The 23,686-nt window shown below is 49.1% G+C and overlaps 1 protein-coding gene across 1 annotated transcript in view; it reads left to right on the top strand.

Moving 5' to 3' along the window:
* GLI2 (GLI family zinc finger 2) overlaps positions 1–23,686 on the top strand; it is a 244,550-nt gene that overhangs the window by 187,591 nt on the left and 33,273 nt on the right. Inside the window, exons 5-8 of the mRNA XM_075317020.1 lie at positions 9,520–9,708; positions 22,075–22,276; positions 22,364–22,571; positions 22,831–22,944. Of these exons, the coding sequence (XP_075173135.1) occupies positions 9,520–9,708; positions 22,075–22,276; positions 22,364–22,571; positions 22,831–22,944 (713 nt within the window). The remainder of the gene's footprint in view (positions 1–9,519; positions 9,709–22,074; positions 22,277–22,363; positions 22,572–22,830; positions 22,945–23,686) is intronic.

Below are 23,686 nucleotides of genomic sequence, written 5' to 3'. Positions count from 1 at the left end.
ATCACACTGGTGTCCTCCTCTGTATGATCCCTGATCTGCGATCACACTGGTGTCCTCCTTTGTAAGATCCCTGATCTGCGATCACACTGGTGTCCTCCTCTGTATGATCCCTGATCTGCGATCACACTGGTGTCCTCCTCTGTATGATTCCTGATCTGCGATCACACTGGTGTCCTCCTCTGTAAGATCCCTGATCTGCGATCACACTGGTGTCCTCCTCTATATGATCCCTGATCTGCGATCACACTGGTGTCCTCTGTATGATCCCTGATCTGCAACCACACTGGTGTCCTCCTCTCTATGATCCCTGATCTTCGATCACACTGGTGTCCTCTGTATGATCCCTGATCACACTGGTGTTCTCCTCTATGTGATCCCTGATCTGCGATCACACTGGTGTCCTCCTCTGTATGATCCCTGATCTGTGATCACACTGGTGTCCTCCTCTGTATGATCCCTGATCTGCGATCACACTGGTGTCCTCCTCTGTATGATCCCTGATCTGCGATCACACTGGTGTCCTCCTCTGTATGATCCCTGATCTGCGATCACACTGGTGTCCTCCTCTGTATGATTCCTGATCTGCGATCACACTGGTGTCCTCCTCTGTATGATCCCTGATCTGCGATCACACTGGTGTCCTCCTCTATATGATCCCTGATCTGCGATCACACTGGTGTCCTCCTCTGTATGATCCCTGATCTGCGATCACACTGGTGTCCTCCTCTGTATGATCCCTGATCTGCGATCACACTGGTGTCCTCCTCTGTATGATCCCTGATCTGCGATCACACTGGTGTCCTCCTCTGTATGATCCCTGATCTGCGATCACACTGGTGTCCTCCTCTGTATGATCCCTGATCTGCGATCACACTGGTGTCCTCCTCTGTAAGATCCCTGATCTGCGATCACACTGGTGTCCTCCTCTATATGATCCCTGATCTGTGATCACACTGGTGTCCTCCTCTGTATGATCCCTGATCTGCGATCACACTGGTGTCCTCCTCTGTATGATTCCTGATCTGCGATCACACTGGTGCCCTCCTCTGTATGATCCCTGATCTGTGATCACACTGGTGTCCTCCTCTGTATGATCCCTGATCTGTGATCACACTGGTATCCTCCTCTGTATGATTCCTGATCTGCGATCACACTGGTGTCCTCTGTATGATCCCTGATCTGCGATCACACTGGTGCCCTCCTCTGTATGATCCCTGATCTGCGATCACACTGGTGTCCTCCTCTGTATGATCCCTGATCTGTGATCACACTGGTATCCTCCTCTGTATGATTCCTGATCTGCGATCACACTGGTGCCCTCCTCTGTATGATCCCTGATCTGCGATCACACTGGTGTCCTCCTCTGTATGATCCCTGATCTGTGATCACACTGGTATCCTCCTCTGTATGATTCCTGATCTGCGATCACACTGGTGTCCTCCTCTATATGATCCCTGATCTGCGATCACACTGGTGTCCTCCTCTGTATGATCCCTGATCTGCGATCACACTGGTGTCCTCCTCTGTATGATTCCTGATCTGCGATCACACTGGTATCCTCCTCTGTATGATTCCTGATCTGCGATCACACTGGTATCCTCCTCTGTATGATCCCTGATCTGCGATCACACTGGTGTCCTCCTCTGTAAGATCCCTGATCCCCTGGGATTTCACCTGGTAACAAAGTAACATCTGCATAGAAATTACAGCAAAGATTTTATCTTCCCAACAGACGGTGTCAGGGCAATAAAGAATCCGACATGTTCTCGGGATACACATCTGCCAGATAAGACAGAGGGGCCTAGAGGAGGACAGAGGGGCCTGGAGGAGGATAGAGGGGCCTGGAGGAGGACAGAGGGGCCTGGAGGAGGACAGAGGATTGTGGAGGAGGAGGACACAGGCATCTGTAAGAGACAGAGAGGTGACGGAGGAGGGTGAAAGGGACAGAGAAGAGAGGAGCCTGGAAGAAGAATAGAAGTTTTCAGGAGCAGAAGAGTGGAGATCGAGTGTAGAAGAGGAGGCCGAGTGTAGAAGAGGAGGCCGAGTGTAGAAGAGGAGACCCGAGTGTAGAAGAGGAGACCCGAGTGTAGAAGAGGAGACCCGAGTGTAGGAGAGGAGACCCGAGTGTAGGAGAGGAGACCCGAGTGTAGGAGAGGAGGCCGAGTGTAGGAGAGGAGGCCGAGTGTAGAAGAGGAGACCCGAGTGTAGGAGAGGAAACCCGAGTGTAGGAGAGGAGACCCGAGTGTAGGAGAGGAGACCCGAGTGTAGGAGAGGAGACCCGAGTGTAGGAGAGGAGGCCGAGTGTAGAAGAGGAGACCCGAGTGTAGAAGAGGAGACCCGAGTGTAGAAGAGGAGACCCGAGTGTAGAAGAGGAGACCCGAGTGTAGGAGAGGAGACCCGAGTGTAGGAGAGGAGACCCGAGTGTAGGAGAGGAGACCCGAGTGTAGGAGAGGAGGCCGAGTGTAGGAGAGGAGGCCGAGTGTAGAAGAGGAGACCCGAGTGTAGAAGAGGAGACCCGAGTGTAGAAGAGGAGACCCGAGTGTAGAAGAGGAGACCCGAGTGTAGAAGAGGAGACCCGAGTGTAGAAGAGGAGACCCGAGTGTAGAAGAGGAGACCCGAGTGTAGAAGAGGAGACCCGAGTGTAGAAGAGGAGACCCGAGTGTAGAAGAGGAGACCCGAGTGTAGGAGAGGAGACCCGAGTGTAGGAGAGGAGACCCGAGTGTAGGAGAGGAGGCCGAGTGTAGGAGAGGAGGCCGAGTGTAGAAGAGGAGACCCGAGTGTAGGAGAGGAGACCCGAGTGTAGGAGAGGAGGCCGAGTGTAGGAGAGGAGGCCGAGTGTAGAAGAGGAGACCCGAGTGTAGAAGAGGAGACCCGAGTGTAGAAGAGGAGACCCGAGTGTAGAAGAGGAGACCCGAGTGTAGAAGAGGAGACCCGAGTGTAGAAGAGGAGACCCGAGTGTGGGAGAGGAGGCCGAGTGTAGAAGAGGAGACCCGAGTGTAGAAGAGGAGACCCGAGTGTAGAAGAGGAGACCCGAGTGTAGAAGAGGAGACCCGAGTGTGGGAGAGGAGGCCGAATGTAGGAGAGGAGGCCGAATGTAGGAGAGGAGGCCGAGTGTAGAAGAGGAGACAGAGGGGACACAAGAGTTTTATTAGCTTTTTTATTTTTCCTTTTTAAATAAATAAATATATTTATTTATTTAAACCATTTTCAACCCATAGAAAAATATTTATTTTTATTTACAGATAGCCTGGTCTTATCTAATTTTATTCTTTCCTTATAAACATAACAATAAATGATTTATATTGTGAGTGTAACAATAACCCCCGGCCGCACGTTCAGGGGGGGTCACTTTTTGGGGACACTTTTGTTTCCAGTATCAGTCGCTATATGCTGAATCGTTACAATATGACCACTAATGATATAAATTGTAGCCATCGCTGTAGATGTCGCTCCTGGTGATGTTTTGTGCTTTCCTCGTGTTTTGGTCGTATTTTGCTCGTGGAGGATAGAGGAGTCTGGCAGAGGACAGAGGGATCTAGAGGAGGACAGAGGAGTGTGGATTAGAACAGAGGGGTCTGGAGAAGGAGGACAGAGGGATCCGGAGGAGGACACAGGATTGTGGAGGAGGAGGACACAGGCATCTGTAAGAGACAGAGAGGTGACGGAGGAGGGTGAAAGGGACAGAGAAGAGAGGAGCCTGGAAGAAGAATAGAAGTTTTCAGGAGCAGAAGAGTGGAGATCGAGTGTAGAAGAGGAGGCCGAGTGTAGAAGAGGAGGCCGAGTGTAGAAGAGGAGACCCGAGTGTAGAAGAGGAGACCCGAGTGTAGAAGAGGAGACCCGAGTGTAGAAGAGGAGACCCGAGTGTAGAAGAGGAGACCCGAGTGTAGGAGAGGAGACCCGAGTGTAGGAGAGGAGACCCGAGTGTAGGAGAGGAGACCCGAGTGTAGGAGAGGAGACCCGAGTGTAGGAGAGGAGACCCGAGTGTAGGAGAGGAGACCCGAGTGTAGGAGAGGAGGCCCGAGTGTAGAAGAGGAGACCCGAGTGTAGGAGAGGAGACCCGAGTGTAGGAGAGGAGACCCGAGTGTAGGAGAGGAGGCCGAGTGTAGAAGAGGAGGCCGAGTGTAGAAGAGGAGACCCGAGTGTAGGAGAGGAGACCCGAGTGTAGGAGAGGAGACCCGAGTGTAGAAGAGGAGACCCGAGTGTAGAAGAGGAGACCCGAGTGTAGAAGAGGAGACCCGAGTGTAGGAGAGGAGACCCGAGTGTAGGAGAGGAGACCCGAGTGTAGGAGAGGAGGCCGAGTGTAGAAGAGGAGACCCGAGTGTAGAAGAGGAGACCCGAGTGTAGAAGAGGAGTCCCGAGTGTAGAAGAGGAGACCCGAGTGTAGAAGAGGAGACCCGAGTGTAGGAGAGGAGGCCGAGTGTAGAAGAGGAGACCCGAGTGTAGAAGAGGAGACCCGAGTGTAGAAGAGGAGACCCGAGTGTAGAAGAGGAGACCCGAGTGTAGAAGAGGAGACCCGAGTGTAGAAGAGGAGACCCGAGTGTAGAAGAGGAGACCCGAGTGTAGAAGAGGAGACCCGAGTGTAGAAGAGGAGACCCGAGTGTAGAAGAGGAGACCCGAGTGTAGAAGAGGAGACCCGAGTGTAGAAGAGGAGACCCGAGTGTAGAAGAGGAGACCCGAGTGTAGAAGAGGAGACCCGAGTGTAGAAGAGGAGGCCGAATGTAGGAGAGGAGGCCGAGTGTAGAAGAGGAGACAGAGGGGACACAAGAGTTTTATTAGCTTTTTTATTTTTCCTTTTTAAATAAATAAATATATTTATTTATTTAAACCATTTTCAACCCATAGAAAAATATTTATTTTTATTTACAGATAGCCTGGTCTTATCTAATTTTATTCTTTCCTTATAAACATAACAATAAATGATTTATATTGTGAGTGTAACAATAACCCCCGGCCGCACGTTCAGGGGGGGTCACTTTTTGGGGACACTTTTGTTTCCAGTATCAGTCGCTATATGCTGAATTGTTACAATATGACCACTAATGATATAAATTGTAGCCATCGCTGTAGATGTCGGTCCTGGTGATGTTTTGTGCTTTCCTCGTGTTTTGGTCGTATTTTGCTCGTGTTTTGCTCGTGTTTTGCTCGTGTTTTGCTCGTGTTTGGCTCGTGTTTGGCTCGTGTTTGGCTCATGTTTGGCTCGTGTTTTGCTCGTGTTTGGCTCGTGTTTTGCTCGTGTTTTGCTCGTGTTTTGCTCGTGTTTTGCTCGTGTTTTGCTCGTGTTTTGCTCGTGTTTGGCTCGTGTTTGGCTCGTGTTTTGCTCGTGTTTTGCTCGTGTTTTGCTCGTGTTTTGCTCGTGTTTTGCTCGTGTTTTGGTCGTGTTTGGCTCGTGTTTTGCTCGTGTTTGAGTCGTGTTTTGCTCGTGTTTTGCTCGTGTTTGGCTCGTGTTTGGCTCGTGTTTGGCTCGTGTTTGGCTCGTGTTTGGCTCGTGTTTTGCTCGTGTTTTGCTCGTGTTTGGCTCGTGTTTGGCTCGTGTTTGGCTCGTGTTTGGCTCGTGTTTTGGTCGTGTTTTGGTCGTGTTTTGGTCGTGTTTTGCTCGTGTTTTGGTCGTGTTTTGGTCGTGTTTTGGTCGTGTTTGGCTCGTGTTTGGCTCGTGTTTGGCTCGTGTTTTGGTTGTGTTTTGGTTGTGTTTTGGTTGTGTTTTGGTTGTGTTTTGGTTGTGTTTTGGTTGTGTTTTGGTCGTGTTTTGGTAGTGTTTTGGTAGTGTTTTGGTAGTGTTTTGGTAGTGTTTTGGTAGTGTTTTGGTTGTGTTTTGGTTGTGTTTTGGTTGTGTTTTGGTAGTGTTTTGGTAGTGTTTTGGTAGTGTTTTGGTTGTGTTTTGGTTGTGTTTTGGTTGTGTTTTGGTTGTGTTTTGGTTGTGTTTTGGTTGTGTTTTGGTTGTGTTTTGGTTGTGTTTTGGTTGTGTTTTGGTTGTGTTTTGGTTGTGTTTTGGTTGTGTTTTGGTCGTGTTTTGGTCGTGTTTGGCTCGTGTTTGCTCGTGTTTGGCTCGTGTTTTGCTCGTGTTTTGCTCGTGTTTGGCTCGTGTTTGGCTCGTGTTTGGCTCGTGTTTGGCTTGTGTTTGGCTCGTGTTTGGCTCGTGTTTGGCTCGTGTTTGGCTCGTGTTTTGGTTGTGTTTTGGTTGTGTTTTGGTAGTGTTTTGGTAGTGTTTTGGTAGTGTTTTGGTAGTGTTTTGGTAGTGTTTTGGTAGTGTTTTGGTTGTGTTTTGGTTGTGTTTTGGTTGTGTTTTGGTAGTGTTTTGGTAGTGTTTTGGTAGTGTTTTGGTAGTGTTTTGGTAGTGTTTTGGTTGTGTTTTGGTCGTGTTTTGGCTCGTGTTTGGCTCGTGTTTGGCTCGTGTTTGGCTCGTGTTTGGCTCGTGTTTTGCTCGTGTTTTGCTCGTGTTTTGGTCGTGTTTTGCTCGTGTTTTGCTCGTGTTTGGCTCGTGTTTTGCTCGTGTTTTGCTCGTGTTTGGCTCGTGTTTGGCTCGTGTTTGGCTCATGTTTGGCTCGTGTTTTGCTCGTGTTTGGCTCGTGTTTTGCTCGTGTTTTGCTCGTGTTTTGCTCGTGTTTTGCTCGTGTTTTGCTCGTGTTTTGCTCGTGTTTGGCTCGTGTTTTGCTCGTGTTTTGCTCGTGTTTTGCTCGTGTTTTGCTCGTGTTTTGCTCGTGTTTTGCTCGTGTTTTGGTCGTGTTTGGCTCGTGTTTTGCTCGTGTTTGAGTCGTGTTTTGCTCGTGTTTTGCTCGTGTTTGGCTCGTGTTTGGCTCGTGTTTGGCTCGTGTTTGGCTCGTGTTTGGCTCGTGTTTTGCTCGTGTTTTGCTCGTGTTTGGCTCGTGTTTGGCTCGTGTTTGGCTCGTGTTTGGCTCGTGTTTTGGTCGTGTTTTGGTCGTGTTTTGGTCGTGTTTTGCTCGTGTTTTGGTCGTGTTTTGGTCGTGTTTGGCTCGTGTTTGGCTCGTGTTTGGCTCGTGTTTTGGTTGTGTTTTGGTTGTGTTTTGGTTGTGTTTTGGTTGTGTTTTGGTTGTGTTTTGGTTGTGTTTTGGTCGTGTTTTGGTCGTGTTTGGCTCGTGTTTGCTCGTGTTTGGCTCGTGTTTGGCTCGTGTTTTGCTCGTGTTTTGGTTGTGTTTTGGTCGTGTTTGGCTTGTGTTTGGCTCGTGTTTGGCTCGTGTTTGGCTCGTGTTTGGCTCGTGTTTTGGTTGTGTTTTGGTTGTGTTTTGGTTGTGTTTTGGTAGTGTTTTGGTAGTGTTTTGGTAGTGTTTTGGTAGTGTTTTGGTAGTGTTTTGGTTGTGTTTTGGTTGTGTTTTGGTTGTGTTTTGGTAGTGTTTTGGTAGTGTTTTGGTAGTGTTTTGGTAGTGTTTTGGTAGTGTTTTGGTTGTGTTTTGGTTGTGTTTTGGTTGTGTTTTGGTTGTGTTTTGGTTGTGTTTTGGTTGTGTTTTGGTTGTGTTTTGGTTGTGTTTTGGTTGTGTTTTGGTTGTGTTTTGGTTGTGTTTTGGTCGTGTTTTGGTCGTGTTTGCTCGTGTTTGGCTCGTGTTTTGCTCGTGTTTGGCTCGTGTTTGGCTCGTGTTTGGCTCGTGTTTGGCTCGTGTTTGGCTCGTGTTTGGCTCGTGTTTGCTCGTGTTTGGCTCGTGTTTTGCTCGTGTTTTGCTCGTGTTTTGCTCGTGTTTGGCTCGTGTTTGGCTCGTGTTTGGCTCGTGTTTTGCTCGTGTTTTGGTTGTGTTTTGGTCGTGTTTGGCTTGTGTTTGGCTCGTGTTTGGCTCGTGTTTGGCTCGTGTTTGGCTCGTGTTTTGGTTGTGTTTTGGTTGTGTTTTGGTTGTGTTTTGGTAGTGTTTTGGTAGTGTTTTGGTAGTGTTTTGGTAGTGTTTTGGTAGTGTTTTGGTTGTGTTTTGGTTGTGTTTTGGTTGTGTTTTGGTAGTGTTTTGGTAGTGTTTTGGTAGTGTTTTGGTAGTGTTTTGGTAGTGTTTTGGTTGTGTTTTGGTCGTGTTTTGGCTCGTGTTTGGCTCGTGTTTGGCTCGTGTTTGGCTCGTGTTTGGCTCGTGTTTTGCTCGTGTTTTGGTCGTGTTTTGCTCGTGTTTTGCTCGTGTTTGGCTCGTGTTTTGCTCGTGTTTGGCTCGTGTTTTGCTCGTGTTTTGGTTGTGTTTTGGTTGTGTTTTGCTCGTGTTTTGCTCGTGTTTTGCTCGTGTTTTGCTCGTGTTTTGGTTGTGTTTTGGTTGTGTTTTGGTTGTGTTTTGGTTGTGTTTTGGTTGTGTTTTGGTTGTGTTTTGGTTGTGTTTTGGTTGTGTTTTGGTTGTGTTTTGGTTGTGTTTTGGTTGTGTTTTGGTTGTGTTTTGCTCGTGTTTTGCTCGTGTTTTGCTCGTGTTTTGGTTGTGTTTTGGTTGTGTTTTGGTCGTGTTTGGCTCGTGTTTGGGTCGTCTGGGGTTGTTATTGGGACAGATCTGTCAATGTCAAGTCCCCGTTAAGAGAAGCTTCTAACAATAACCTCAGCCGCATTCTGGGGTGAAAAAGGAGAAATGATCCCATGTCCTGGAGTATCATAGTATCATAGTTTTTAAGGTTGAAGGGAGACTCTAAGTCCATCTAGTTCAACCCGTAGCCTAACATGTTGATCCAGAGGAAGGCAAAAAAACCCCAATGTGGCAAACAAGTTCCAATGGGGAAAAAATTTCCTTCCTGACTCCACATCCGGCAATCAGACTAGTTCCCTGGATCAATACCCTGTCATAAAATCTAATATACATAACTGGTAATATTACATTTTTCAAGAAAGGCGTCCAGGCTCTGCTTAATGTTAGTAGTGAATCACTCATTACAACATCATGCGGCAGAGAGTTCCATAGTCTCACTGCTCGTACAGTAAAGAATCCTCGTCTGTGATTATGATTAAACCTTCTTTCCTCAAGACGTAGCGGATGCCCCCGTGTTCCAGTCGCAGGCCTAGGTGTAAAGAGATCTTTGGAAAGGTCTCTGTACTGTCCCCTCATATGTTTATACATTGTGATTAGATCCCCCCTAAGCCTTCGTTTTTCCTGTCTTGGTATTGCAGCCCACCCATTCCTCTAATAATCTTGGTGGTCTTCTCTGCACCCTCTCCAGTTCAGCTATGTCCTTCTTATATATCGGTGACCAGAATTGTGCACAGTATATAAGTGCGGTCGCACTAGTGACTTGTACAGAGGTAGAACTATATTTTTTTCATGAACACTTCTACCTCTTTTAATACATCCCATTATTTTATTAGCCCTGGCAGCAGCTGCCTGACACTGGCCACTAAAGTGAAGTTTACCATCCACCCATACACCCAAGCCTTTCTCTGTGTCTGTTTTACCCAGTGTTCTACAATTAAGTACATAATCATAAATGTTATTTCCTCTACCCAAGTGCATGACCTTACATTTATCTACATAAACCCCCAATCTCCGGTCTTCACCCCTCTGTAATATTTCCTATGGGGCAGAAAAGTGGGGATCCCTGTAACCCTGCTCTGCTCTCTCCTCACAGTTGCCCACGAGCACTTGAAAGAAAGAGGCATCTTTGGCATCGCCCCCCCGCCCCCTGGCGTCACCCCTGCAGATTACTACCACCAGATGGCGCTGCTGGCCGGACACCCCAGTCCCTATGGAGAGCTCCTCCTGCAGAGCGGAGCGGCCGGAGCCGGCCACCTACATGACTACCTGACTCCTATGGAAGGTGAGTGCAGCCTGTATAGAACATATCTGGATAAACGGACAGAACGTTCTAGTCCCAATGCTGTATTTCCTATAACTCCGTGGTGCATATATATTGCGGGATATCCCGTATCCTGCGCCCATTCTCATATCTTCCGTGTGCTTGGTGCGGGATCCCTCTGTGTTTGGGATCCCTCTGTGTTTGGGATCCCTCTGTGTTTGGGATCCCTCTGTGTTTGGGATCCCTCTGTGTTTGGGATCCCTCTGTGTTTGGGATCCCTCTGTGTTTGGGATCACTTTGGGTTTGGGATCACTTTGTGTTTGGGTTCACTTTGTGTTTGGGATCACTGTGTGTTTGGGATCACTCTGGGTTTGGGATCACTGTGTGTTTGGGATCACTGTGTGTTTGGGATCGCTCTGTGTTTGGGATCGCTCTGTGTTTGGGATCGCTCTGTGTTTGGGATCGCTCTGTGTTTGGGATCGCTCTGTGTTTGGGATCGCTCTGTGTTTGGGATCGCTCTGTGTTTGGGATCGCTCTGTGTTTGGGATCGCTCTGTGTTTGGGATCGCTCTGTGTTTGGGATCACTGTGTGTTTGGGATCACTCTGGGTTTGGGATCGCTCTGTGTTTGGGATCGCTCTGTGTTTGGGATCACTGTGTGTTTGGGATCACTCTGGGTTTGGGATCACTCTGGGTTTGGGATCACTCTGGGTTTGGGATCCGCACTGATTCCTGCACAGATCAGGTTCTGTGTGATCTAAGGTCCCGGTGGCTGCAGCTCTCATCATTTCAGAACTACAACCTCCATTCACCTCTTAAGGCTAAGTTCACACATCCTGTGTTTTGCATCAGTCACAATCCGTCGCCTTGGGGAATTACGGCAAAATATTTTGCAGGAATCCTGTATTTCCCCATAGACTTCTATTAGCGACGGATTGCGACTGATGACCCTGCGTTGCATCCGCTGCGTCGCGGTCCGTCGTTTTTGACTGACCGCCGAGCGGGGAGCAACGCAGAATGTAACGTTTTTCGGGCCGTCAAAATTAACGCGCCGCGCAGGAATCCGTCGCCATCCGTCAAGCTTGTAATGTATGTCTATGGTGCTGGATTCCGTCGTAATCCGTCTTACAACGGAATCCAGCGCAGGATTCCGTCATGCTCTACTGAGCATGCCCAGCATGCTTGGCACGCCCACTGGGCTGTCCCAAACACAGACGGATCATGACTGATCCGTCAAAAAACGGACGCACAGCGGATGTAACGGACGCAACTGATCCGTTTTTTCACAGGATTCCTGTGAAAGGAATCCTGTGAAAAACACATCAGTTGCATCAGTTGACATCTTGAAAATGACTGATCCGTTGCTGACGGACCTGATGGATTGAAAACACAGGATGTGTGAACTTAGCCTTACCCTTCGCTCCCCAATCATCTCACCAGGATTGTAACTATGAAATACGGTAGTTATAAGCAGCGCCCCCTGATGGTAAACTATGGTAATGTGCAGCCTGTGAGTTGTAATGGGCGCTGTCTTTTCTACAAACTCTTTATGAATTAATAGTACATGCAGAAAAATCAGCTTTTCTCCATTTATGAGTCACTTCTCCTCCCCCTGCTTCCTGAGCTCATTTACTCTTACATACAGCCATCTTGGTCAAGAAAAGATGACTGCCAGCTCAACGAGCGGTCCGATCACACCTCGCTATTACATTTTATGAGGAAAGGAGTGAGGGGAGGAGCAGAGGAAAAATAGGCAGATACTAGAAATCAGAAGCAGGTTCTGTAAGTGTTTTATCTCACCACAGAGCTGTATTCACATCTACACTGCTCAGTCCTGCTGTACAGTGTCCTCTATGCTGCCGCTTTCTACTAAGTGTTTTATCTCACCACAGAGCTGTATTCACATCTACACTGCTCAGTCCTGCTGTACAGTGTCCTCTATGCTGCTGCTTTCTAGTGTTTTATCTCACCACAGAGCTGTATTCACATTTACACGGCTCAGTCCTGCTGTATAGTGTCATCCATGCTTCTGCTTTGTAGTTAGTGTTTATTCTCACCACAGAGTTGTATACACATCTACACTGCTCAGTCCTGCTGTACAGTGTCCTCTATGCTGCCGCTTTCTACTAAGTGTTTTATCTCACCACAGAGCTGTATTCACATCTACACTGCTCAGTCCTGCTGTACAGTGTCCTCTATGCTGCTGCTTTCTAGTGTTTTATCTCACCACAGAGCTGTATTCACATTTACACGGCTCAGTTCTGCTGTATAGTGTCATCCATGCTTCTGCTTTGTAGTTAGTGTTTATCTCACCACAGAGTTGTATACACATCTACACTGCTCAGTCCTGCTGTACAGTGTCCTCTATGCTGCGGCTTTCTACTAAGTGTTTTATCTCACCACAGAGCTGTCTACACTGCTCAGTCCTGCTATTTAGTGCCCTCTATGTTGCTGCTTTCTTGTAAGTGTTTTATCTCACCACAGAGCTGTATACACAGCCACACTGCTCAGTCCTGCTGTATAGTGTCCTCTATGCTGCTGCTTCTAGTTTATTATAATTTCACCACAGAGCTGTATACACAGCCACACTGCTCAGTCCTGCTGTAGTGTTATCTATGCTGCTGTTTTCTAGTAAGTGTTTTATCTCACCACAGAGCTGTATACACAGCCACACTGCTCAGTCCTGCTGTATAGTGTTATCTATGCTGCTGTTTTCTAGTAAGTGTTTTATCTCACCACACAGCTGTATACACAGCCACACTGCTCAGTCCTGCTATTTAGTGCCCTCTATGCTGCTGCTTCTAGTCCGTTATATCTCACACCAGCGCTGGATTCACAGCTTCGCTGCTTAGTACAGCTGTATCATGTTCTCTATCCTGCTGCTCTATAGTAAGTGTTTTCTCTTACTTCAAAGTGGAATTCACAGCTGCAGTTCTCAGTGCTGATGCATGGTGTCCTCCATGATTCTGCTTTCTAGTAAGTGTTTTATCCCAATTCAGAGCTGGATTCACAGCTTCTCTGCTTAGTACTTGCTGCTTTGTCATGTACTCCACACTGCTGCTCTTTAGTAAGTGTTTCCCTCATTCCAGAGTGGAATTCACAGATACAAACCTGCCGACAGATTCCCATGAAACCCAAAGTCTAAAGCTCAAACTAACAATGTCTTACTGACACAGCTGATGGTTTGTTACAGTGGAATCCAGTCTGTGAGCTGAAAACAAACTTCTCTACTGTCCTTATAATTTGTTACAATGTATCAGGGAAGACAAACAGAATCCTCCCATATAGACCTGCCTGGATACCACTGTAGCTCTAGCTGTGAGCAAGACAATATGGCTGCAGCTTACACAGCTGAGGGGTTTGTTGCAATGTATCAGTTTAGGTCAATGTGGAGTCCAGGCAGGCGATTTGTGCTCCTGCTGCAATGGTCCCAGAATCTGCTGTTCTCCGTCGGTGGCTTTCCCTTGGGTTCAGTTATCCTCAGGACCCGTCCTCTTCATCCTCGCATGACCCCGCTCTCTGGATGCTGCGCACAGCTGTCACGTGTGTGCAGACATTTCTTGCCAGCGCAGAGCGGCCGCAGTTTACTTTAATTGTCATCTCAGTCATTACTTACAAAAACATCACAACCGGATTAAGACTAAAACCCAGATCTGGGAGAAGGCGGAAAATGGGAGAGAACTTTGTGTAAATCCATCCGGAATTAACCCCTTTACTGCTGCAATAGAGATAATATTAAAGGGCCAGATCTTTCAAAAGTGCAGCTATAATAACAATGGCTCAGATCTAGCAGTGAAATGGCTGATAACAGAGAATAATAACTTTTCATTTCCGCTCTACAATGCTGGAAGCTGCAGATTTCTCCTTGTTTTGTGTTTTCATTGTATCCGATCGTTCTGTAGAGAAACGTTCTGTAACTTTGTGTATCTGCATTTCTCACGGTTTCCAGGATCTCTTCTTGCTATCAGGACAGAACGATTCTCTGGTTTATGTCAGACTTATCCCGGCTGAGCACGACTTCTCACAGCTGACACTTTGTTACAGTGTATTAGCTTAGACAATTCTCTGAGAAGCTCCTCTGATGCTTTGTTACAATGTATCGGTGCAGGTAAAATGAGGTAATCACTATTCAATCATGAACCCTGAACCATGAGAAATATTCCATCTCTGTGGGGTTTTAGCCTTTTTTTGGTCCCTTTATAGAACATTGGGCAGATGTCGAAAATGATGAAGAATTTAAATCAAAGGAAAGTTAAAAAGTTGCAGAATTTTTCTTCATGGAATAGATCCAGAATCCCCTGCGTTCCGGCGTCTACCTGTCAGCGCTCGGTGGCAGCCGGCAGACGCAGCTCAGGACCTTAATCCAGGGGTGACAGCTCCCGGATTCCAGGGCGTCTGCTTCGGGGATTTCAGGCGCTCTCAGTCACGATGGAATTGTCCAATCTATAAACCAAACTGACAAGTAAAGTGTTTAAAATCATTTTCGGATCCGAGTCCAGGAATCGGCTCTGAGGTTTGGAGCAAACACTGAGAAATGTCAGATCCTCTCCGGAAAGTGTGATATAGAGCGCGAAGAAAGGAGCCATTATCCAGAGCGATCAGAGGAGGAACCCGGCAACATGAATGTCTGATCCCCGCCTCATTACTCTCCGTATAGGAAGAAAATAAGAGGGAAAGTCCGAAATGTAACACTCAGTCATGGCTTCTTCTGAAATCATGGTGGCTGCAGATGGAATCTTATCATGTATCTCTATATACAGGGAGCTCCCCCTAGTGGTGTCTGCAGACAGGATCTTATCATGTATCTCTGTATACAGGGAGCTCCCCCTAGTGGTGGCTGCAGACAGGATCTTATCATGTTTCTCTGTATACAGGGAGCTCCCCCTAGTGGTGTCTGCAGACAGGATCTTATCATGTATCTCTGTATACAGGGAGCTCCCCCTAGTGGAGGCTGCAGACAGGATCTTATCATGTATCTCTATATACAGGGAGCTCCCCCTAGTGGTGGCTGCAGACAGGATCTTACCATGTATCTCTGTATACAGGGAGCTCCCCCTAGTGGTGGCTGCAGACAGGATCTTATCATGTATCTCTGTATACAGGGAGCTCCCCCTAGTGGTGGCTGCAGACAGGATCTTATCATGTATCTCTGTATACAGGGAGCTCCCCCTAGTGGTGGCTGCAGACAGGATCTTATCATGTATCTCTGTATACAGGGAGCTCCCCCTAGTGGTGGCTGCAGACAAGATCTTATCATGTATCTCTGTATACAGGGAGCTCCCCCTAGTGGTGGCTGCAGACAGGATCTTACCATGTATCTCTGTATACAGGGAGCTCCCCCTAGTGGTGGCTACAGACAGGATCTTATCATGTATCTCTGTATACAGGGAGCTCCCCCTAGTGGTGGCTGCAGGCAGGATCTTATCATGTATCTCTGTATACAGTGAGCTCCCCCTAGTGGTGGCTGCAGACAGGATCTTATCATGTATCTCTGTATACAGGGAGCTCCCCCTAGTGGTGGCTGCAGACAGGATCTTATCATGTATCTCTGTATACAGGGAGCTCCCCCTAGTGGTGGCTGCAGACAGGATCTTATCATGTATCTCTGTATACAGGGAGCTCCCCCTAGTGGTGGCTACAGACAGGATCTTATCATGTATCTCTGTATACAGGGAGCTCCCCCTAGTGGTGGCTGCAGGCAGGATCTTATCATGTATCTCTGTATACAGTGAGCTCCCCCTAGTGGTGGCTGCAGACAGGATCTTATCATGTATCTCTGTATACAGGGAGCTCCCCCTAGTGGTGGCTGCAGACAGGATCTTATCATGTATCTCTGTATACAGGGAGCTCCCCCTAGTGGTGGCTGCAGACAGGATCTTATCATGTATCTCTGTATACAGGGAGCTCCCCCTAGTGGTGACTGCAGACAGGATCTTATCATGTATCTCTGTATACAGGGAGCTCCCCCTAGTGGTGGCTGCAGACAGAATCTTACCATGTATCTCTGTATACAGGGAGCTCCCCCTAGTGGTGGCTGCAGACAGGATCTTATCATGTATCTCTGTATACAGGGAGCTCCCCCTAGTGGTGGCTGCAGACAGGATCTTATCATGTATCTCTGTATACAGGGAGCTCCCCCTAGTGGTGGCTGCAGACAGGATCTTATCATGTATCTCTGTATACAGGGAGCTCCCCCTAGTGGTGACTGCAGACAGGATCTTATCATGTATCTCTGTATACAGGGAGCTCCCCCTAGTGGTGGCTGCAGGCAGGATCTTATCATGTATATCTGTATACAGTGAGCTCCCCCTAGTGGTGACTGCAGACAGGATCTTATCATGTATCTCTGTATACAGGGAGCTCCCCCTAGTGGTGGATGCAGACAGGATCTTATCATGTATCTCTGTATACAGGGAGCTCCCCCTAGTGGTGACTGCAGACAGGATCTGATCATTTATCTGTGTATACAGGGAGCTCCTCCTAGTGGTGACTGCAGACAGGATCTGATCATGTATCTCTGTATACAGGGAGCTCCCCCTAGTGGTGGCTGCAGACAGGATCTTATCATGTATCTCTGTATACAGGGAGCTCCCCCTAGTGGTGGCTGCAGACAGAAGCTTATCATGTATCTCTGTATACAGGGATCTCCCCCTAGTGGTGGCTGCAGACAGGATCTTATCATGTATCTCTGTATACAGGGAGCTCCCCCTAGTGGTGGATGCAGACAGGATCTTATCATGTATCTCTGTATACAGGGAGCTCCCCCTAGTGGTGACTGCAGACAGGATCTTATCATGTATCTCTGTATACAGGGAGCTCCCCCTAGTGGTGGCTACAGACAGAATCTTATCATGTATCTCTGTATACAGGGAGCTCCCCCTAGTGGTGGCTGCAGACAGAAACTTATCATGTATCTCTGTATACAGGGAGCTCCCCCTAGTGGTGGCTGCAGACAGGATCTTATCATGTATCTCTGTATACAGGGAGCTCCCCCTAGTGGTGGCTGCAGACAGAAGCTTATCATGTATCTCTGTATACAGGGAGCTCCCCCTAGTGGTGGCTGCAGACAGAAGCTTATCATGTATCTCTGTATACAGGGAGCTCCCCCTAGTGGTGGCTGCAGACAGAAGCTTATCATGTATCTCTGTATACAGGGAGCTCCCCCTAGTGGTGGCTGCAGACAGGATCTTATCCTGTATCTCTGTATACAGGGAGCTCCCCCTAGTGGTGGCTGCAGACAGAATCTTATCATGTGTCTCTGTATACAGGGATCTTCCCCTAGTGGTGGCTGCAGACAGGATCTTATCATGTATCTCTGTATACAGGGAGCTCCCCCTAGTGGTGGCTGCAGACAGGATCTTATCATGTATCTCTGTATACAGGGAGCGCCCCCTAGTGGTGGCTGCAGACAGGATCTTATCGTGTATCTCTGTATACAGGGAGCTCCCCCTAGTGGTGGCTGCAGACAGGATCTTATCGTGTATCTCTGTATACAGGGAGCTCCCCCTAGTGGTGGCTGCAGACAGGATCTTATCGTGTATCTCTGTATACAGGGAGCTCCCCCTAGTGGTGGCTGCAGACAGGATCTTATCATGTATCTCTGTATACAGGGAGCTCCCCCTAGTGGTGGCTGCAGACAGGATCTTATCATGTATCTCTGTATACAGGGAGCTTCCCCTAGTGGTGGCTGCTGACAGGATCTTATCATGTATCTCTGTATACAGGGAGCTCCCCCTAGTGGTGACTGCAGACAGGATCTTATCATGTATCTTTGTATGCAGGGAGCTCCCCCTAGTGGTGGCTGCAGACAGGATCTTATCATGTATCTCTGTATACAGGGAGCTCCCCCTAGTGGTGGCTGCAGACAGGATCTTATCATGTATCTGTGTATACAGGGAGCTCCCTCTAGTGGTGGCTGCAGACAGGATCTTATCATGTATCTCTGTATACAGGGAGCTCCCCCTAGTGGTGACTGCAGACAGGAGCTTATCATGTATCTCTGTATACAGGGAGCTCCCCCTAGTGGTGGCTGCAGACAGGATCTTATCATGTATCTCTGTATACAGGGAGCTCCCCCTAGTGGTGGCTGCAGACAGGATCTTATCATGTATCTCTGTATACAGGGAGCTCCCCCTAGTGGTGGCTGTAGACAGGATCTTATCATGTATCTCTGTATACAGGGAGCTCCTCCTAGTGGTGGCTGTAGACAGGATCTTATCATGTATCTCTGTATACAGGGAGCTCCCCCTAGTGGTGGCTGCAGACAGGATCTTATCATGTATCTCTGTATACAGGGAGCTCCCCCTAGTGGTGGCTGTAGACAGGATCTTATCATGTATCTCTGTATACAGGGAGCTCCCCCTAGTGGTGGCTGCAGACAGGATCTTATCATGTATCTCTGTATACAGGGAGCTCCCCCTAGTGGTGACTGCAGACAGGATCTTATCATGTATCTCTGTATACAGGGAGCTCCCCCTAGTGGTGGCTGCAGACAGGATCTTATCATGTATCTCTGTATACAGGGAGCTCCCCCTAGTGGTGGCTGCAGACAGGATCTTATCATGTATCTCTGTATACAGGGAGCTCCCCCTAGTGGTGGCTGCAGACAGGATCTTATCATGTATCTCTGTATACAGGGAGCTCCCCCTAGTGGTGACTGCAGACAGGATCTTATCATGTATCTCTGTATACAGGGAGCTCCCCCTAGTGGTGGCTGCAGACAGGATCTTATCATGTGTCTCTGTGTACAGGGCGCTCCCCCTAGTGGTGGCTGCAGACAGGATCTTATCATGTATCTCTGTATACAGGGAGCTCCCCCTAGTGGTGGCTGCAGACAGGATCTTATCATGTATCTCTGTATACAGGGAGCTCTCCCTAGTGGAGGCTGCAGACAGGATATTATCATGTATCTCTGTATACAGGGAGCTCCCCCTAGTGGTGGCTGCAGACAGGATATTATCATGTATCTCTGTATACAGGGAGCTCCCCCTAGTGGTGGCTGCAGACAGGATATTATCATGTATCTCTGTATACAGGGAGCTCCCCCTAGTGGTGGCTGCAGACAGGATCTTATCATGTATCTCTGTATACAGGGAGCTCCCCCTAGTGGTGGTTACGGGTTGGTAGAGTTATACATGATTGGGATTTTAAACTCTCTATAAAAAAATGATGTCCTGCTATAAAGCTATAGTATATATTATATCAGCAGAGGATTGTGCACCTGTAAGGGGAGAACTTTATGTTGAAGCTGTGGCTGTACACTGAGCTTATCCATAGCCATGATGCTTGCATTACCTCTGGCTTTCTGTAGGTTGCTGTATGGGAAACCTATCAATAAGTCTGATCAGAGGCCGGTGACTATTCCCGGGGTGGTCTTTGGTGGAGATACATCATGGAGCTCCGGATTGTTGTGAGCTGCACGTCGTTGCCTTGGACGTGGGCCGTGCGCTCGGGGCCACACAGTGTGGGATTGATAAAGTCCAGGCAGCTGCAGGCTGCGCTCTGTGACTGCCCTTGTCTTCTCATGACTCGCACCGTGCCAGATGCCGGTCATTTGCTCGGCTGCTGGACCCCGGCCATGAGACGACTCCTATTTTATGTTATTCCTAGTGCTGGACGGCGCATCCTGACTGTTCCCGATATCTGCTGATGTCATTCATGTATGAGCAGATCTGTCTGTATTAGGCCTGGAACGTTCTGCCTCGTCCTGGGGTCTGCTATGGGAACACATTGCAGACCTCAGAGTGGGAACATACAGACATGGGGGATATGCATCATGGGGGATATGCATCATGGGGGATATGCATCATGGGGGATATGCATCATGGGGGATATGCATCATGGGGGGACATGCATCATGGGGGGGACATGCATCATGGGGGGACATGCATCATGGGGGATATGCATCATGGGGGATATGCATCATGGGGGATATGCATCATGGGGGGACATGCATCATGGGGGGGATATGCATCATGGGGGGGATATGCATCGTGGGGGGACATGCATCATGGGGGGGATATGCATCATGGGGGATATGCATCATGGGGGATATGCATCATGGGGGATATGCATCATGGGGGATATGCATCATGGGGGGACATGCATCATGGGGGGGATATGCATCATGGGGGATATGCATCATGGGGGATATGCATCATGGGGGATATGCATCATGGGGGACATGCATCATGGGGGGGATATGCATCATGGGGGGGATATGCATCGTGGGGGGACATGCATCATGGGGGATATGCATCATGGGGGACATGCATCATGGGGGGGATATGCATCATGGGGGGGATATGCATCGTGGGGGGACATGCATCATGGAGGATATGAATCATGGGGTATATGCATCATGGGGGGGATATGCATCATGGGGAGGATATGCATCGTGGGGGGACATGCATCATGGAGGATATGAATCATGGGGTATATGCATCATGGGGGGGATATGCATCGTGGGGGGACATGCATCATGGAGGATATGAATCATGGGGGATGTGCATCATAGGGGACATGCATCATGGGGGACGTGCATTAAGGGGGACATGCTTCATGGGGTATATGCATTATGGGGGCACGAGGGGCTGCCGGAACAAAATATGGAGGACATAGAGGCAGTAGACTGTGTGCAATGGTCAGATATTGGCAGGACGAGGGGCGATCTCTTGGTTCCAGTACGGACCCCTGCTTGGTTGACTACGAGAAGACACAGTTAAAATGCTGACGTCCCCACCTCGGGCAGTGGACACCAGCGTTAGCGATTCCCCTGCGTCCCGCGACTTACATGAATTTATTAATGGGGCCTCGAGGTGAGTGGCGGCACCAACATAAATCAATGCAAACGAGGACAGAAAAATGAGCATAAAGTTTTTCTTTGTGTTTCATAATTTATCAAAGGAAGTGGCGCATTAATAAAGAGGTCTCCCCAGAGGTGGGCCGGTAACAGAGATAGATATGGCTGCCAGCACCGGCCGGCTTCCGCCAGCTAATAGAGCGAAGGCTTCGGAGGAAAGCAAGAAAACACATTGTGATCCGGCGCTCATTATTCATCCCTCATTGGATAATTACATCGGAGCCAGCAGATTCTGTGCTCATTGCACAATAAGAGAGAGCGGCGGGATGTGACTCCAGAAAGCACAGAAGCCGCTGCGCTCCCGGGACGAGGGGCAAACCGGCCCCCCTGCCCCACTGTAGACACAAGACCTCCAGAACAAGGGGCAGACCAGCCCACCTACCCCACTGTAGATACAAGACCTCCAGAACAAGGGGCAGACCAGCCCCCCTGCCCCACTGTAGATACAGGACCTCCAGAACAAGGGGTAAACCGGCCCACCTGCCCCACTGTAGACACAGGACCTCCAGAACAAGGGGCAGACCAGCCCACCTACCCCACTGTAGACACAGGACCTCCAGAACAAGGGGAAAACTGGCCCACCTGCCCCACTGTAGATACAGGACCTCCAGAACAAGGGGCAGACCAGCCCACCTGCCCCACTGTAGACACAGGACCTCCAGAACAAGGGGAAAACCGGCCCACCTGCCCCACTGTAGACACAGGACCTCCAGGACGAGGGGCAGACCGGCCCACCTGCCCCACTGTAGACACAGGACCTCCAGAACAAGGGGCAGACCGCCCACCTACCCCACTGTAGACACAGGACCTCCAGAACAAGGGGTAGACCGGCCCACCTGCCCTACTGTAGATACAGGACCTCCAGAACAAGGGGCAGACCAGCCCACCTGCCCCACTGTAGACACAGGACCTCCAGAACAAGGGGAAAACCGGCCCACCTGCCCCACTGTAGACACAGGACCTCCAGAACAAGGGGAAAACCGGCCCACCTGCCCCACTGTAGACACAGGACCTCCAGAACAAGGGGAAAACCGGCCCACCTGCCCCACTGTAGACACAGGACCTCCAGAACAAGGGGCAGACCGGCCCACCTGCCCCACTGTAGACACAGGACCTCCAGAACAAGGGGTAGACCGGCCCACCTGCCCCACTGTAGATACAGGACCTCCAGAACAAGGGGCAGACCGGCTCACCTACCCCACTGTGGACACAGGACCTCCAGAACAAGGGGCAGACCGGCTCACCTACCCCACTGTAGACATAGGGCCTCAAGGACAAGGGGCAGACCGCCCACCTGCCCCACTGTAGACACTGGACCCCGAGAGCAGTACTCTACCCATTAGAAGCTCCAGGGCCTGCATTTAAAGGGGCACTCCATCTCATAGAGCTGAGACCCTTCTGACCATTCCTCCCCTCCTGTCTGATTGCTGTTACGCCTTCTCCTCGATGGACGGGCTGGGCTGCACAGATAATCTGCTGTATAGATGACACTTCTGTACTGATTTGCACGTTTCTTCACTCTTCCCAGTGTCTCGGTTCTCCAGTCCGCGGGTCACCCCGAGGTTGAGCCGGAAGCGTGCCCTGTCTATCTCGCCCCTGTCTGATGCCAGCATTGACCTGCAGACCATGATCCGCACCTCACCCAACTCCCTGGTGGCTTACATCAATAACTCCCGGAGCAGCTCCGCGGCCAGCGGCTCCTACGGGCACTTATCAGCCGGAGCCATCAGGTAGGTGTCTGTCCGCGCTCGGCCTCCCAATCTACATTCTCCTCTGATACATAATAACACTGTAACGATTTCCTCCATTTGTTCCAGTCCGGCCTTCAGCTTCCCGCATCCCATTAATCCAGTGGTTTATCAGCAGCTTCTGAACCAGCAGCGCAGTCTGAGCTCCACATTTGGGCACAGTCCTCTCATCCATCCGTCTCCCACCTTCCCCTCTCGCCCGCAGGGGTGTGTGCCCGCCGCCAGCCCAGCTCCAGTGCCAACCAACAGCAGCAACGCTGCTCCCAACACCGGCCAGGTGAGCAGGGGCCCCGCAGGCCGGCACAACATCACCGCCATGTTCAGGATCTCTGCTTGCTGCCAATCTTCAGAGGCTGACAGTCTCCTCGTTACTTCATCCTTATTATTATAATTGTATAAGTCAATATAAAAAATAATACTATTACGGGTTTTGTGGTGTAAATTAATATTAACACCTGGTGATCTATTGACTCCCGGTGATCTATTGACCCCCAGCGATCTGTTTTCTGTGTTCTCTTTATGTTCGTTTGCTACAGATGAAGCCGAGCAGCGAGTCTGCGGTGAGCAGCACGGTCAATCCGGTGATCGGAAAGCGGAGCAAAGTGAAGGTGGAGGAGGAGGCGGCGAGCGGGGACTCCCCCAGCCCCCCGGTAACGTCATCCATGTCTGACTTATTGTAAACCTGTACATTGTGCCCAAGAAGTGTGTGAACCCCTCCCCCATATCCAGTGTGCGCACATGAGATAATAATCCAGTGTCTGCACAGAGATAATAATCCTGTGTCTGCACATGAGATAATAATCCAGTGTGTGCACATGAGATAATAATCCAGTGTCTGTACATCAGATAATAATCCAGTGTCTGTACATCAGATAATAATCCAGTGCCTGCACATGAGATAATAATCCAGTGACTGCACATGAGATATTAATCCAGTGTCTGCACATGACATAATAATCCACTGTGCGCACATGAGATAATAATGCAGTGTGTGCACATGAGTTAATAATCCAGTGTCTGCACATGAGATAATAATGCAGTGTCTGCACATGAGATAATAATGCAGTGTGTGCACATGAGTTAATAATCCAGTGTCTGCACATGAGATAATAATGCAGTGTCTGCACATGAGATAATAATCCAGTGTCTGCACATGAGATAATAATCCAGTGTCTGCACATGAGATAATAATCCAGTGTCTGCACATGAGATAATAATCCAGTGTCTGCACATGAGATAATAATCCAGTGTCTGCACATGAGATAATAATGCAGTGTCTGCACATGAGATAATAATGCAGTGTCTGCACATGAGATAATAATGCAGTGTCTGCACATGAGATAATAATGCAGTGTCTGCACATGAGATAATAATCCAGTGTCTGCACATGAG

The sequence above is a fragment of the Anomaloglossus baeobatrachus genome, chromosome 7 (assembly GCF_048569485.1).
Source record: "Anomaloglossus baeobatrachus isolate aAnoBae1 chromosome 7, aAnoBae1.hap1, whole genome shotgun sequence".
Classification (NCBI taxonomy): Eukaryota; Metazoa; Chordata; class Amphibia; order Anura; family Aromobatidae; genus Anomaloglossus; species Anomaloglossus baeobatrachus.
The sequence above is the reverse complement of the archived record's forward strand: the minus strand, read 5'-3'. Positions and strand labels throughout refer to the sequence as shown.